We start from the raw sequence: 17,469 nt of genomic DNA, 5'->3' as shown, positions 1-17,469 counted from the left end.
TGAACAAGTTCAACATTTTCAGCTAACAGAGGATATTTTTTAAATTTCAAAATTTTAATTGTGAATTGCTTTCATATCTACTTATTCTCCCTAACTGTATTTCAGGCTTAAATTTTAAACACTAGTAAACAACCTGGCAATATTACTTTAATAGGGCTTATCTATTAATAATGTACTGAGAGGGGAGAGAAAATGGAAATAGCAAAATGAAAAGGTACGGTCGCAATTTATGGTTAGCTACTGATTCTTATAACCCACAAGTTTCACTCAACTTATACCTATTCCTAAAAAAGAAATTTGCCTGAAAGGCATTTTTTAAAGCACTATACAGTTATAATGATTAAGATTATTTCAAAGTAACATACTCCATGTAAATTAATATTGACTTTATGTCAATTTGAAAGATTTTAATTTCTCCACCAAGTAATATCTGAAAACATGCTACTTTTGCTTCCATCCTTTGTTTCATAGTTAATTAATTTTAACTTCTTTTTAAGCTAAAAATAAAGAAAAATGTGAAATGTAATATTTTGAACTGGTAGAGAGACTTTCATGCCACTATATTAAATTTAACTTTTTTTCTCCTGATTTCAGGAGAATGGCTTCTGATTCATCAGCCTATGCTACATCATCTTGAAAAAAATTATTTCCTAATGCTTTGTCTCAAAGATTCAGAACCCGTTATAGAACTAAATTCCAAAGTGACTTTTATCAAATGTTTAATGCTCAATACAAAGTAAGTTCTTGTGAAACCACATTTATCTTTATCAATCTGCATCATCTATTATTACTTAATTTCTATAGGTTGTTGAGTAATGCCAGACCTTCCAGGATTGGTCTAAATTATTTGCATAGTTAGAATATAATAATTTCACTGCTATAAAAATAAGTATAAAACCCCTCACCTCTAAGAGCTCATTAAAGTAAAACCTGTTCACCCTTCAGCAGAAAAATAAGGTCATTTTTTTCAGGAGATTTCAAATTTTATTATCTAAAATGTATGCAAAAATATTCTTTTCAATAGGAGTTTGCTAGATTACACAGTTCTGTATTCCAATAAATACCTCAGCTCTAAAGCAAAATTTCTCACTATGTTTTTCCAAATTAGTTTCACTGTTTGCAATAAAACTTTTAAATTTTAACAGTAGAAAATATAAGACAAGCATGCAGGTAAAATAAGAACATGATCACATTTTGCCTTGAGCTTTCTAGCACTGCATTTACAAAGGAAACAAAACTTGCCTACATGAAGAAAGATAGAAAGATATAATTATGGTGATGATCTTGGACTTAATTTTAAGCACTTTCCCACATGCTTGCCACTTATGTTTTATTATGATTCTTCTTTTTTTGACACAGGAATGTGCAAAACAGATAACACTATGTGTATCTACAAAGCAAATTATAAGAAATAATTTATATTTTAGGGTTGTTAAGATAAATCACTGATAAAATGGAATACGAAACAAAGTATACAGTCTTGATATGATTATAATTCTCTTAAATTAGCCATCATCTCTCTTTATAAGATTTAATTTCATTAAAAATTAAGAAATCAAAAATACATGTTCATATATAATGGAAATATTCATAGTGGTAGTAAAATAAAAATGAACCATCACACATAAAAAACTGGTTCAAGACAATTTGTTCTTTCCATTTGGAAAAACAATAGTTGGTATAGAATGCAATTAAAATTTTTTTCTGTGCCCGATATAATCAACTGGTAGTATAAAATGACAGAATCAAATCCAAACAAGCAAAGAAAGAAATCCAGTTTTTAAAAGTATCTGTAATTGTTTAAATATTTATTTTGAAAGTATTCAGATTTAATAAATTATTCCCAAATAATTTAGATTTTATGCTTGATGCAAGAAGCATAATTATAAAATGTCCAGCTATCAATCTACCGCAATTTCAAATCATGAAAGACTATTTATTGCGATCAAATCCCTTTAAAATTATTAAAAGAAATACATTTTGGAAATGATGGATGTGTAAAACATTTTTTTAAATAAAGAACAGGCATTCTTCCTAAACCATGCAGACCAACTACCAGATACTGCTGAACATGAAAACTGTATACAGTGCTGACAAGTATATTTGTTTTGGAATCAGCTAACTAGCAAGTTACCTACAATTACAAAAGACCTACAAAGATACAGCTGAGGGGTAAGATTTAAAATGTTCTTTTATTACTGTATATTACATAGTTTCTTACTACTATTCGCTCAGAACTGTAATTCAAACTGTTGAATTCCACCAAGTTTTCTTAATTAGTTTCTACCAAGATTCGCTTAATTAATGGAATTTTTATTATTGTAATTTAAAATAATTATGTAATATGTGAACGTTGCTCAATGCATTACCAAGGGTGTTTTTTAGTTATCTAGCATGAGAGCCATACTAGTGTGTCAATATATATTGATTTTTAATTTTTTTTAACCTTCAACAGAAATGTGAGAAAGAGAGAAGGTACACACAGGCAGGTGCTCGTCATGAACGAACAGTGGTGGACCTACTAAACCTTCATGTTGCCTGACCCCTCCACTGAGCCGCATCTTTTCATTCACAGTGTGATGAATCCCTATTATATGTGTCATAACACCAGTCTGAAATCTTTCAAAATTTAATATTCCACACCCTCATATCTATTCTGCTTAGAAGGTTATCTTGCTCCTATTTTTCCAAGAAGGTTAAAATAATCTATAATGAGTTTACTCAACTTCCTTTCATCTATTCAACTAGTAATTCAAAATACATTTATTCAGACCTTATTATGTATGAGCCACTGTGCTAGATGTGGTGACTGAAAAATAAGAAATACATACAGAGTAGGGGAGATAGAGACATTTGAAAAAAGAAAGAATGAAAATAAAACTGTAAAATATAGAGGTAAATGCAAGAGGCTACACTGAAGTACAGACAGGTTGCCTGGGAGGTCAGGAAAACCTTCAAAGAAGGATTAATTTTCAAGCTAAGGTCTAAGAATAAGTAGAACTCGACCACAAAAAAAAAAAAAAAAAAAAAAAGGAGAAGAAGAAAAATGGGCAGTAAAAACAGAAATGCCACCAAAAAAAGAAACAGGATCTAGGAAAAGCCAGGGCAGGGCATGAAGGGAATCTGACCACGCCCTCTCATTTGCTGAATGCCTACCCTGTAGTTTGATGGAGCCAAGCATATAACTGACAGAATTCAAACTCCAATTTATACTATCCAAAAAAAAAAAAAGTATTTTATTTAATGCAAGAAATAAAATTCTAATGTCTTTAGCTATCATTCCACATCAATTCCAAATCACAAAATAATTTCATCATTCTGCGCTTCTAATACAATAGGGTGTCACAATCAGTTACCCTAACTATATATATGACAGTATCCTCCACTCTTACCCTAAAAGAGGACCAACTCCAAGAATACACTCAGTGGTCCAGGAACAAGGCTGAAAGATCCCCTTCCACGCACACCTGCCAAACACCAGCATCGCCACGTGGATATCAGAATGCAAGTAAAACATGCACCCAATGCCACAACTACATTCTCTTCCCAAATATCCTTCGAGTGCCCGCTTAGATACCTGTAAACATGCACCCAATGCCACAACTACATTCTCTTCCCAAATATCCTTTGAACGCCCGCTTAGATACCTGTAAACATGCACCCAATGCCACAACTACATTCTCTTCCCAAATATCCTTTGAACACCCACTTAGAGATCTGTAAACATGCACCCAATGCCACAACTACACTCTCTTCCCAAATATCCTTCGAGTGCCCGCTTAGAGACCTGTAAACATGCACCCAATGCCACAACTACGTTCTCTTCCCAAATATCGTTCCAACGCCCGCTTAGAGACCTGTAAACCACTTTCTCTACTGCTGGCCTCTGATAACTCTCAGTCCCAGAAGTAATGAATGAAGATTCACACCCTTCAAGTACACCAACTGCACTGCCCTTGTTCTGCATGTACCAACTGACAACAATTCTTGGGGAAGCAAGAGACAGTAATGTAGTAGGACCAAGGCGGAATATCCAGGATAAACTTTCCTCTCACATCCCATTACCCCTTTCTCTCAAGTCACGCCAGCATAAGAATGACAATCAAGACGATTTAAGGAACAGAGGTACTTTCAACAACCCTGAAACTGAGTCCTCCCAGAATACTGTCTTTTATCAATAAGCCCCTGCCATCAGTCTTCCTTCTTTCTGCTTATCTTAAGGAGGGAGGCACACCTCACCACTGCCGTCCAAAGCTAAACCCTCCGCTTGCAGCTGTGAGGCAATCTTGTGGGAACCACCGTTACAACCTGTCCGTTAGTATTACAGAACAGACAGTATATTATGAATAATTTTGTCTCCCCTACTGGACTACGAGGTCCTTCTGAGCTGACAACTTCTTATATTTATCTTTATTTATCTAGTATTAGAAAAAAATAATGCACGGTGTGTGTTCAGGTAGTATTTGTCATCTTGCCATCTCTGTCACTTCTTGCTACAGAAATTAGTTCTAGCTTCTGTCTTCAATCTCCTTTTTAAAGTGGCTTCTTGCTATTCTATATAAACATGGTCTTCCCTCCCCAAGCCTTTTAATCCTAGAAACTACCAAAATACACTAAATACTGCCATCACCAGCACAATTAGTCTAAACTTACTACTTCCCTCTTAGCCTGTTTAAATGTGTGAGGTCTTCCTTCCCAGAACGTCTACACTGCATTGTGAGTAACTTTCATGGCACATATTACACCCGGCCTTCTGTTGGAATTATACGTAGAACCAAGTATTGTAAAAACAATAAGCAACTTGTGTCCCCCATTTACAGAGGAGAAAATTGAACCTCAGAGAGTAAAAATGATTTCCTTGAAGTCGTACATTCAAGTTAGAAGTAGAAACAGAATATTAGTTCACTTCTGATTCCCAAATCAATCTTCCTCCCCAATAATAAGACTCCTGGAAGGCAAGGACCACACGTCTTTCTGTTTACAGCCTTATGTTGCCAGACCAGTACCTTGCAAAAAAAAAAGAAAGTATTCCATGAGTATTTTTAAGGCAGCTTTAGGCACACGCTAATTGCCTAGGTTAAGTAAACTTGTTCAATATTTGGCAAAATTTTCACCTCTGATATCATAAAAGTAACAACCAAAAACGTAACTAAAAAGGCCTTGTAAAATATAGCATTGCTTTTAACAATGTATCTTTCAGCTTCCTACCTATCTATATTATCTGTTCACTATGTAAAGTATACCTAAAAATATGATCAAAATTGTTGGTGTCTGTGAGTCTCTATGTCTATAATTCAGAAAGGCCTTTGTTCTTACTGAGTTGGTGTGAAATGGTGCTCTATCTCCAGAGAGTATCAATAAACTAGATTATAAAGTCTCACAAATTAAACTCCTGCACATGGATGTTTATAGCAGCTTTATTCATAATTGCCAAAACTTGGATGCAATCAAGATGTGCTTCAGTAGGAACATGGATAAACTGTGGTACTTACGACAATGGAATATTTGTCAGCACTAAAAAGAAATAAGCTACGAAGCCATAAGAAGACGTGGAGGAACTTTAAGGAAGCTTAAATGCATATTACTAAGTGAAAGAAGCCAATCTGAAAAGGCTACATACTGTATGGTTTCTCTGTATGATATTCTGGAAAAGGCAAAACTATGGAGACAGTAAAAAGATAAGTGGTTGCTAGGGCTGGGGACGGCAGGGAGGAATAACTAGGCGGAGCACAGAGCATTTTTAGGGCGGTGAAAATACCCATATGATATTATAGTGATGGATACATGTCATTATACATTTGTCTAAACCCACAGACTGTACAATGGCAAGAGTGAACCCTAAGGCAAACTACGGACTTTGGGTCATTATGTATCAGTGTAGGTTCATCCTTGGTCAAGAGCGCACCATCTGGTAAATGATGCTGATAATGCAGGAGGCTATGCAAACGTGGGGCAGGGTAAATGGGAAATCACTGTACCTTCCTCTCAATTTTGTTGTGAACCTTAAGCTGCTCTGAAAAACAAAGTCCTTTACAAAAATTTTAACTAAATTAAAGGAGCGCTATTCTGATTGGCTTATAGAGAGAAATGAGCATAAACTGATTATTCCTAAAAGTCCTATAAAATAAGGAAACTGAACTTCTAATACTTCAGATAGGCTAGACTTCAAAAAAATTCTTGGTGAATTCAAATTCACATAATTAAGGAAAATCCTTAGCAAACACCTAGTTCTATCAATTTAGTTTAATAAATATAGCTGGGACTTCTCTGATGTATCAATATTAAGTACAATATAAGCATACATTCATTCTATTTGGGGTTGTTTTTCCTAAATGTATACAGGTTTGATGAACAAATGGCATACTGTTTAAGGTTACAAAAGGTGTAAATTTCTACTCAACCAAACTGTATCGTTATTCTGGTAAGCTTTATTTCAACAGTAACTATATTTTGTAATGTATCTGCTAAAACATAATTCTGAAAACCTTTAGGTAACCAAAATATTGAACTGATATTGAGTTAGTCAATGTATACTCATTGTATTATACATTATATGATACATTATACATAATGTATTATGAACCTAGATAATTTCTAAGATAGAATACTAAAAACACTGATTACTAAGCATATTTAAGTCTATATACTTTTTATTTTTGTGTGCTGTGAAAATCCTACACTTTTGGCTCATTTTAATAAACTTGTTCATTTTGGCCACTATACAGAGATCTAATCGGGAGGTGTGTGGTGTTAGAAAGTGGTATGATGGGTACCATGTCTGGGAGTCTTGTAAAATGCTTGTGCAGGACACAAGGTGCTCAGTTATCTGTCCCCCAAGTGTTTTTTGTTTTTTTCTTTTTCTGTGCAACAGAAGTTAGTTATTTAGGTTAAAAGTTATGATTAATATGAGTGGTTAAGACTACACTAGGAACAACAGTATCAGATAAATACAACTGTGTGTTTTGTTTTGTTTTTTCAAAGAATAGTTTTATCCTAAAACAGCAATTCTTGGGCTTTTTTTGTTTTTTACCTCTATATTCTTGGGACTTGCTGAGGATGGTGAAGAGCTAGTGTTTATGTAATAACTATTGAAATGTAGTGTATTAGAAATTAAAACTGATAAATTTTTAAAAGATACATGAATTCATTTGAAGATAGCAATCATGGATGCACTACATGTTAACACAAATGACACAATTATGATGGTGATGATAATGAAATTAGTCTGACCTTGCAGATCTCTGAGATATGTGTGTACCTCTGAGATAGCCAGAACTCTGTGTCTTAACAGAATAATTCTCTGTCCTTGATACTGACTTTACTATGTCTTCTATTATTTGGGCAGAGTGGGGAGGTACAAAAGTTCCTCATTTATGAAAGAGCTATTCAATTGTGTTACCGTCTATATTTACTTTTAAATATTTTATTGTCACTGTGATTTTTTTTTTTTGCAGTACGCAGGCCTCTCACTGTTGCGGCCTCTCCCATTGCGGAGCACAGGTTCTGGACGCGCAGGCTCAGCGGCCATGGCTCACGGGCCCAGCCGCTCCGCGGCATGTGGGATCCTCCTGGACCGGGGCACGAACCCGTGTCCCCTGCATTGGCAGGCGGACTCTCAACCACTGCACCACCAGGGAAGCCCTGTCACTTTGATTAAACAGATAATCAAGTGTTGCTTCTTAGGCACCTATGGACCCCATCTTAATCAAACAGCCAAATCTTCTAACAACTTTTTAAATTTTGCCTTCCCAAACTCAGATTCTGAATGCAGAAAAAAAATTTAAAACTTTCAGGATATGTTTTATAACTAAAACTATCTTGGAGATTTCCTAGAGATTCCCTGAAAATCACAGGAATGTATACTCTTGCCTTATAAAATGAGATGCTAGAAGTAATTTGGTTTGTTTGATATATTATTATCATGAGAGTTGTCTGATATAACTATTATTATTATTACACAAAAAGCTGGCAAATCAGAAGAGGTATACCCAGGTTATATTTGTACATGCCCTAGGTTAAATTTGTACATGTAAATTTTATGAATATGAATATTTCAGAAATCACATGCTTTATGGGACGTTTCCAGAGACATGCCAATGCCCCTGGTCTCCAGAATATGTTTTACTCTCCAGGAAAACAAGAGTCAAACTCTCACGAAATAGTTCTGCTGGATTTTCCTATACTATCAGACTACTGACAGTGCTTTGCCTGATAATATTAGGCAACAATAGTATAATATTGCCAGTTATAATTTCAGTTATTATTTAAAATTCCACTTGGTCGCAACATTAGTTCTTTATTTTAAATTCTTTATATCTTCTAAGCCAGTGGTTCCGAACTGGATATGCACCTTAGACTTACCCTTGAAGTTTTACAAAAATATATTCGTCTAGGCCCTACTCCAGATACAATGAATCTCTTCACTTGATATTCTGGGTATACTCTTGCTATATTATGCCTCAGGATTATTGTATGTTATATCTCAAGATATTTCCTCTATAAATTTTGTTCACCCATTTTCATAAATCAGGCATAACCTGAACTGGCTCCTTCGAAAACAGGCTTACTTGTTGGTCTTACACACGTTTTGTCTAAAACTTTTTTTGAATGGCTTTATTACCTTCATTTTTCATACAACGGAAACAAATTTCCTTTTCCATATTTTATTTTTATTATGAACCCTCAGTAGACATTTCACACTTGAAAATAATCATTAATAAATTAACCATATCCATTAAGTTTCTGTCATCTACAGACAGTTTACTTTTGTTTCTGATACCCTGAGGACTGCCATAAGCTAGAGGCCACAGTTTGTTTTCAACAAAGAAGGTCAGCCTCAGAGCTTTGTGGAAAGGGGTTGTATCAGGTACTTCAAACTCCTGACACTTCAAAGAACAGACGCTTGGGTACAGGTCTCTGAACTGACATCACTGAGACAACGTTCAGGCCATTCCACTGGACTGAGTCAGGATTTCCAAGACTCTTTTAGTCAAGAAGCAGAAAGTTTCATGAAACTGCTAAGCCAAGATCCAGCAGAACAATAATTTACTGCATTGTGTTGGATAAACTAATGGAAATTTTATTGTCTGAAATATTGATGCTGTTTTAATGCTCTATTTTCTGGACATATAAGGAAGCCCTTTCCTCTCTTCCTAAGCTGTCTGTAACCCACAATAATTCTGTAAACCCTGCTCCTGTAAACTGAAATATAATTTTTAAATTACATCTAGTTCTCACTGATTCCTTCCCTCCCAGAATTCAGAAACTCTCACTAAGTCCCTTTACTTTTCATTGCAATATTATTATTTGCATAAGTTTAATAAAAATCTGTCATTCACCTTACCAGGATATAAGTGGAAAAACTGACTAACAACCAAGGCCTTACTTAAAGTGTCCTTTTTGAGAAACATGCTTGTTTAATCAGCCATGTCAAGGCACTTGGAAGGAATAAAGGTTAACTATACTTAGGGAGCCTACAAAGCCCTCCCAGGAAACCTGGCCTAATGCCTGCCTGACAGTGTTAAAGAAGGTCCCTTCCTCACGGCCCAGGAACCTTAGCAAATTTGTTAAGCTTGAGAGGGATTTACGAATATTACAGATAGTACACATAAAATCTGGGAAAGATATTTTCTTGGACTTGGTTTCCTAGCTTTGGGATTATCTAGAAACAGACGCTTTTAAAAGTCTAATCTGAAATTCCTTAGAAAAACTTCCAGAAAGAAGTTGATTTTGTAGATACAGTAATTGTTCTACACTGCATGGCCCTGGATATGTAAATTCATGGAGGCTTATAGGCTAAATTAACACTCCTGTCCTGCCTATGTAAATAATCAGGCCAAACCTAATGGGACTTGTTATCTAGAATAATCTTTGTTTGATATTATTATGCTTGCCGGATAAAGAGGAAGACTGCAGGGAAAAATTGTAAAACTTGAAATGGACCAAAGGTTACTGGCTGTCTTCAATGAAAAACAAGCCATCGTCTGACACCCTCTTTTCAGGGCCCTGCATTTTTCACTGTCTAAGCTATTCTATAATCCTGTAAGTTGTAGATAAATGACAGCATCGCAAATGATATTTGTCCACAGACACGTCCGATGGAGGGAAAGCTGATGCCCCCTCCTCCCTCACCCCCCCATGTAAAAAAGTCACTGAAAACATATTACAATATTCCTGATTTACCTATATAATCGTGATACTTTGAACTCTCCTTTGAATAGGTTATCGCATTTTACTGATGCCCTTGCCAGTTAACGAGTTAAAAAAATAAAACACTTCTACAAAATAAAATCTTCTATTTGTGTAGGAGTCACGATTTTATTTTCTTTTAAAAATTATTCTTTAATACTAGTCTCAGAGATCGTTGGTCTAATGGGGTAAATAGAAAGTAAAGAGATGACAGATCTCAGTGCCATAACATGGGAAACATAAAATGCTGAGGGAACTCCAATGAAGTACATCCAATCCAGACCCATGACAAACAAAGGGCTTCTCAGAAGATATGACCTCCGAGCTGAGACCAGAAAGACAAGCAAAGGGGAGAGCAAGGAGGAGACTACCATTTCAGGCTGAAGCACTCCCATGTTCAAAGGGAGAATGTAAATGGATGGTGAGTACATAAGGGAAACTGTTGTTCGCTATGAAATGCAGACCACTTTTGTATTAGACAACGGGAAAGGGAGACAGAAATATGAGGCTAAAGATATAAACAAAGGCCTTGAACAAGGGGCTTGATCATGGTAAGAAGGCTGGAGTTTATCTTGAAGGTGTCAGTGGGGAGAACTGAGTTCAATAAGCATTTAGTACAGCAGGCTCTGGGGTCACACTGGCTTGGAATAATGGCTCTGCTACTTATTGCTGTGTGACTCCTGCTATATCAATTAAGTACTCTGCAGTTCTGTTTCTTCATCTGTAAAATGGGAATTACAGTAGCCCCTTAGGCTTATAAGGGTACTATAAGGATTAATTGGGCTACTACAGGTAAAGTAGTTAGAAAACTGCCTAGCACGCAGTAAGGAACCAGTGACAGTAGTGATGTCAGTAGCAGTATTTGCCCTTTAGTGAGATCATTTGTCTTACAGATCATTCTAGCTACACTGTGGAGAATACATTAAATAGGAACAAAAATAGAGGTGAAAAGGAGAGTTAGGAGGATGTGAATTAAGGAAAGGACCCTAGAAGTAAAGAGAAATGGACAGATTTACAAGACATAAAAGAGGCACGAGCAATAAGATTTGATGACAGATTGAGTACAGCAGCTGAGTGGGGGACACAGAAGTCAAAAATAAATATATAAAAGTCCATGGCTTGAGAAAGAAGCTTAAGTCGGAGCATCCCCTGAAATAAGATGCACAAGAACAACTCCTCCACGTCAGGTAACGCAGTAAACCCCCAAACACAAAAAATGCCTACGGAACACAAAAAGAGGAATGCTTCAATATATCACAGCAGGTAAAGCATCTAAGTTGTATTACAAAGGAAGCACATCAGAGAAATGCAAAACGGCATCTGAGACATAAGAAATGGCCCAGAATCATGAAAGGCCTGCAGTTTGTGTGAAAGCGGGAAAAATACTGCAAGAGTGAATAGTTAAAGGTAAACAAGAAATATGACCTGGGGTCAGTGCCTCATCATCTTATTTTTCCTATCTAGAAACCAAGCAGATGGACCTAATGATTTCTGTGTGTTGGCCATTACTAGCAGAGGATGGCTCCATGGTCCTATGACTTCTGCTGGGAGCCATCCTGAAGATGTCTGTCATGCTACCATCGGGGAGCAATATTTGTCACCACAAAGTGTCTCTCTGGCAGAAGATTTATTCAGGCTGATTATTGTTAAGAAACCAAGACTCGGGAAGTTTTTCTTATTCCTTCCCCGGTAACTGCCTAAAAGAATTTAGAGAGAGGGCCTGTTCCCAGAATAGAGCCATCACCAGAGATACCTGCAAAGAATATGGGCCAGGTGTGGTGGGGGAACTAGACTAGAGAGATCAGAGTCCACTCTGTGCCCCCTTGTCCCTGCCAGACCCAGCAAACACGTGTTTACCAAACATTTGCTTCTCCCTCTCCATGTGAATTGCTCTCCTCCCCTTTGAGGTCCCAAACCATGACCTCCAAAATCCTCTTTTGTCTTTAGCTGAAGATGGTATTTAAGGGGAGGGTTTCAGCCATTCTGGCCGCTTACTAGTCTTCCTGGGTCTCTCCCATGTGTACAAGTTATTAAATTTTTGTTTGATTCTTCTCCTGTTAATCTGTTTCATGTCAATGTAATTCTTAAGCCAGCCAGAAGGACTTAGAAGGGTAGAGGAAAATTTCTTCTTCCCTGACACTATAAAATTATACATCTTTCTGGAGATCTATAAAACAGTGAAATTCTCAAACTTGTTATCAAACTATAAAAACAATACTCTAAATAAAACAGTTTTATCTATTCCTCATCATAAGTTAATAAACGTTCGTGGCATTACAATGTAACAACAGAACTATCGGCTCCCATTTATGGAGTGCTTTCTATGTGCCAGGCACTCACTATGCTTCGTAGACGTCATTCCTACCCTAACTTTTGTCAGAGTAGCAACGTCAGCCCTATTTTGCAGGTGAGGAACTAAGAGAGAGAAAACCCCTGCCGAAAGCAACACTTCATGCAATCTGTAAATACAGAGCCGTGATTCAAACGCAAAGCTGCCCCCAGCATTTATAAGATTTTAGTTCTGACCACTTTCTAAAGGTATAGTTTGCTCCCAAAGCCTGACTCCTCTCGCTCAAGAAATACAGACTAGCCGTGGCCCTAAGAGGCCGATGGTTCATGAAAGCAGCACACCTATAGAAAAGTGAACCATGAAATAACAAGCAGAAAGTACCCGGGAAAAGTCAAGTATTGTGAAAAACAGCGTCAAGCTACTAAGTGTAAATGTGAGCAACAGGAATATAAGAACAATGGAGAGCTTAGCTTGACAGCAGCAAAAAGAAACAAAATTACTCATTTTATACAAAAGTGGTGAACTCACAAAGGTAATAGGAGATGTTGCAATTATCAGCAGCATGGATGGGAAGATTTGTTCTGCATTAATCTTCTCTGCCACAGCTCTCAATGTATTTGCAAAACATAAATCTGACATCAACTAAATCGGTCTGTAAATCCTCAAATTCATTCACACCTTTCTATTTCCGAAGGTTGCAAACCCTCCATTTTTCCTAAATCTCCAAAGTCCCCTCCCATCACTTGCATGGAAGATAATTCAAGATTTCTCAAAGTGCCAAAAAGAAACTCATTCTCTCTTCACTATTCTTCTCCACCCCATGCTCCCCAAAACACCTTTGCACGCAGTCTCTCTTTCCCCCTTTACACTTGTAAAAAATTAATAAACAAAAACCTGAATTAAATAGACTGGGGTGACCAGAAGGGGGAGCTCTCACACCCTGTGACCATGGTGGAACCCAACAGGAAGAAGAAATACTGTTCTTTCCTGCAAGGACTCAGCCAATGAAAAGCCACGGCCTCTTTGTTTACACAGCTCTTCTGACTTCCTGTCTCCTGGATAAAAGGTTCTCCTTCCCTCGTCACGCAGGAACTTGCACCTGGCTCGCCATGGTTGCAGACCCCGAGCTGCAATTCTCTGCTGATCCCGAATGGCAGTCTATTTGTTTCAGGTTAACACACTCATCCTCTACTTCATTCCTAATGTAACCAACTCTTTCAGATCCTTCCTGCTCCTCAGCGGCACTACTGCAAAGCCAACTCACTTCCTTGCCTCCAGTTTCTCCCACAACCAATCCATACTGAAATCTCTTCCAAATCAATATTCCTAACAGACTTATCTTGTTATATCACACTCTCCTTAAGTTCATTTGAAGGACCAACTCTTCAGCAAGGCCTTTCATTGTTGCCAAGACCCAGCCCAGTTTATGTTTATAGTTTCATCTCCTACTCTCCTAAACAAAATTCTCCACGGTACAAAAAACCACCACAAAAATTAATTACAACTCCTGAAATGTGATATGGGTTGTCCCATTGGTGGTTCTATTGCCAAAAGAAGGAAAACACATGCAAAGAAGTATATAATAAGCCAATGCCTATGATGGACCAAGAGCTGTATGTGGTACAACTAAAGGACTAAACAGATTGGTATCATTTCTTTGGATTAAACAACACACTGCTTTCAAATTATAAAGATACTGGGGGGAAAACTTCTAATAAACTTTTTCTAAAAGAACTAAAATAAGTGAGTAGGGTTTGGGTCAGCATTCCAAGCAGAAGGAATAATACAGCTTCCTTGCTAACAACACATGCTTCTGAGTTAGACCAACTTGCCCTCAAGTCTCAGCTAGCTCTGCCTCTTCTAAGCAGTGTGTTATCAGGCAAGTTTCTTACTTAAGTCTCAGTTTCAGGGCTGATACTATCTCCTAGCAGTACTGGGAGAATTTGAAGATAAAATCAGTTGTGCACATAAGCACCTAGCATAGTGCCTAGTACATGTTAAGAGCTAAATAAGGAGAGATTAAGAATTATTCTTACTGAAGCAGTCTCAGATCCAGTGAAAAGGCTGTTTAGGAAGAAGTAGACAATTAGTATAGGAAAGCAGTAAAAGATAAGAAGGATGAGAAATACACACAGAGTACTTGTGTCATCTGTAGTATGCACAATATTCACCAAAAAGCATATAGAAAAACCATTCTTCAAGGCCCTTGGCTGGATTCCTATATGAAGTTTTGTTTCTTTAAATATAAACTGAAGTAGTAAGACAAAATGGTATCTAAAGCTCCTTTCAGCTCTAACCTTCAAAAAGTCTGTAAGAACCGCTATGCCCTGGAATCCTGGGGGTTACAAATGCTCATCACCATTACATGGTCAAATGCTTTTATGTTTTACTTAGTATGTGAGGGCTTATTAATGTTCCACTGACCTCAGAAATCTGGGAGACAAAGCAACAGCTAAAACATTCCTAGAACCAGTTTATCTGTCACAAAGAGGAACAGCAATAGCTGGTCTCACTGAAAAATTTACTGTAGCTGAACTCGACAAGTACACTATCACCCTTACGTGAACCCAAAGTTAGGAGCCTTCAGATACCCTAGGAATTCTCAGGGGCAGTTTAAGAGGTAGAAGTTAGAAAAGAAAAGAAAAATGAATCTGGACAGGAGGTTAGACCAGAGAGAACCAGAAAGACCAAGAGAGGAATAGTATTGATATTTCAAAACAGTAACATTAGTCAACAAGTGTCTAACCTAACTTCCCATTACTGGGAAACAAACCCAATTAAGCCTCATATGTACAAATCATGTCTTCACTGTGGGGACTTATTTTATATACTTAAGATACTTATAAATCTATTCTTTCTCCAAGGGGCTAAAAACAAATTAAGAGTACATGCTCTCTTTTTATGTGAAAGAACAGTCAAGGACTGCACTAGATCTAATTAGTATTTAACATGCTCATTTAACTCACTTTTTCAATGACATTTCCTAATCTTCTATACTGATTTTCACATGTAGAAAATTATTCTTCCACATCAAAATCACATGTATCTGTATATCTCTGAATGAACTGCTTTAAAATGAATACTTTTATCAGCTTTTATTTTGGTAAATTATGAGAATCATACCTGTGAACTTAACTTATGGTTAAGCTTGTAGTGTTATAATTTTAAGTGACAAGATTGTTTTACCCCATTTCTTTGTAGACAAAAAAAGGAACCTGCTCATCAGATTTCCAGTAGTACTTGTTTATATAAAAATCTAAATTTGTACGGTTAACCATATAATTCACTTCAAAATGATAAATCCATAATAAAAATTATAAAGATTTTTAAAATTTACATACATTATGTCAAAATAATTCATAGTTTGGCTATACAAAATACTTAAGGAACTAGAGAATATTATAATTAAAATACAAATGCAGTAAATTCATTTCCAAGTCTCCCATTTTAAGAAAACAAAAGCCATAGATAAGAATTATTTTAAAATAAGAAAATAATGTCAATTCAACTTATATATGTTAATGATTCGAACATTACTGTAACAAGGGTAGAACTGACCTCTTAGTTATAGCAGTTACTACTTCTTACTGTCTTACTTACAGAAGGGTATCCCTCCAAGTACCACATCATCAAGTTTTCTGATGGGGAAATGTTTGTTTCCAAATATATATTCCACAGACACAATAAAAGAGTATAAAAACATCCTGAAACTGTAAACATTCACTTCCTAATAGCTTCACGAAAGGGCCTCTTCATCACGCATCTACCTGGTAACTTCAAAACATTTTCCATGTATTCTGCACACATGGCTTTTTATTCTCAGAGTTGATCGAGAGAAAATACTTAAATCAATTCATATGTAGTAGTCATAGTAGTAGTAGTAACAGTAGTAATAATCATTAATTCTCCAATTTTAAATGCTTTTGAAAAATTATGTGGTTCCAACCTGGTCTGCAAAGTCCTCTGGGAACTTCCACAATACCTCTGGATCTGTAAATAATTGACACAGAGCATTAAACAGAGAAAATAACACATTTATAGCAACAGTCTTGTTCAAATACTCTTAAAAGTGTCAAAGCTACTTTTTCTAATAATTTTAAATTTTTTCTTTAAATATTTACAGTTGATGAGGTTCAAAATTAAATATTTTGATAGTTTAAGGGTTTTAATGACCTTTGGAACAGGAATAATAAAACGAATAACTTGGTCAGATTATTAAAAATATTATTTCTGATAACTGCTTAGGGAAAGGAACGTGTCTTTGACTAGTTAAGAAAAAAATATATATTATTTCTTTTAGCAACTCATGTTTTACTTATATACCTTAGATTTTAAGATTCTGAAATATAAATTTTCAGATTTAACTCCACTTAATATACTGGTTTTAATTTGAAAAGAAAAATATAAATGTGGTAAATATGTAATCAATTATATTACAGCCCTCAGAAACTAGACTAAAATACATCTTAAATTTCCATTTAAAATCCTAAAAGACATTTTTCCAAAGAGGACATGCATATGGTGAACAGGCCCATGAAAAGATGCTCAACATCATTATCATCAGAGAAATGCAAACTAAAACCACAGTGAGATATCACCTCACACCTGTCAGAATGGCTATCATCAAAAAGAACACAAATAGCAAATGTTGGCAAGGATGCGGAGAAAAGGGAGCCCTCCTACACTATTGATGGGAGTGTAAATTGGTGCAGCCACTGTGGAAAACAGTATGGAGGTTCCTCAAAAAACTAAAAGTAGAAGAACTACCATATGATCCAGCAATTCCACTCCTGGATATATATCTGAAAAAAAATGTAAACACTAATTCGAAAAGATACATGAACCCCAATGTTCACAGCAGCATTATTTACAATTACCAAGATATGGAAGCAACCTAAGTGTCCACTGACAGATGAATGAAGAAGATGTGGTATGTATGTGTACACACACACACACACACACACACACACACACACACACACACACACACA

At 36.2% G+C, this 17,469-nt stretch overlaps 1 protein-coding gene across 3 annotated transcripts in view; it reads right to left on the bottom strand.

The window, feature by feature from the left end:
• Positions 1-17,469, bottom strand: part of DENND1B (DENN domain containing 1B) — a 265,632-nt gene that overhangs the window by 171,908 nt on the left and 76,255 nt on the right. For all 3 annotated transcript variants that reach the window (XM_029227517.1, XM_029227515.1, XM_029227516.1), the window contains exon 3: positions 16,425-16,468. In XM_029227517.1, coding sequence (XP_029083350.1) covers positions 16,425-16,468 — 44 coding nt within the window. The remainder of the gene's footprint in view (positions 1-16,424; positions 16,469-17,469) is intronic.

The sequence above is a fragment of the Monodon monoceros genome, unplaced genomic scaffold (assembly GCF_005190385.1).
Source record: "Monodon monoceros isolate NGI ecotype Baffin Bay Population unplaced genomic scaffold, NGI_Narwhal_1 Super_Scaffold_18, whole genome shotgun sequence".
Lineage (NCBI taxonomy): Eukaryota > Metazoa > Chordata > Mammalia > Artiodactyla > Monodontidae > Monodon > Monodon monoceros.
Note: the sequence above shows the minus strand (reverse complement) of the source record. Positions and strands in the feature narration are given on the sequence as shown.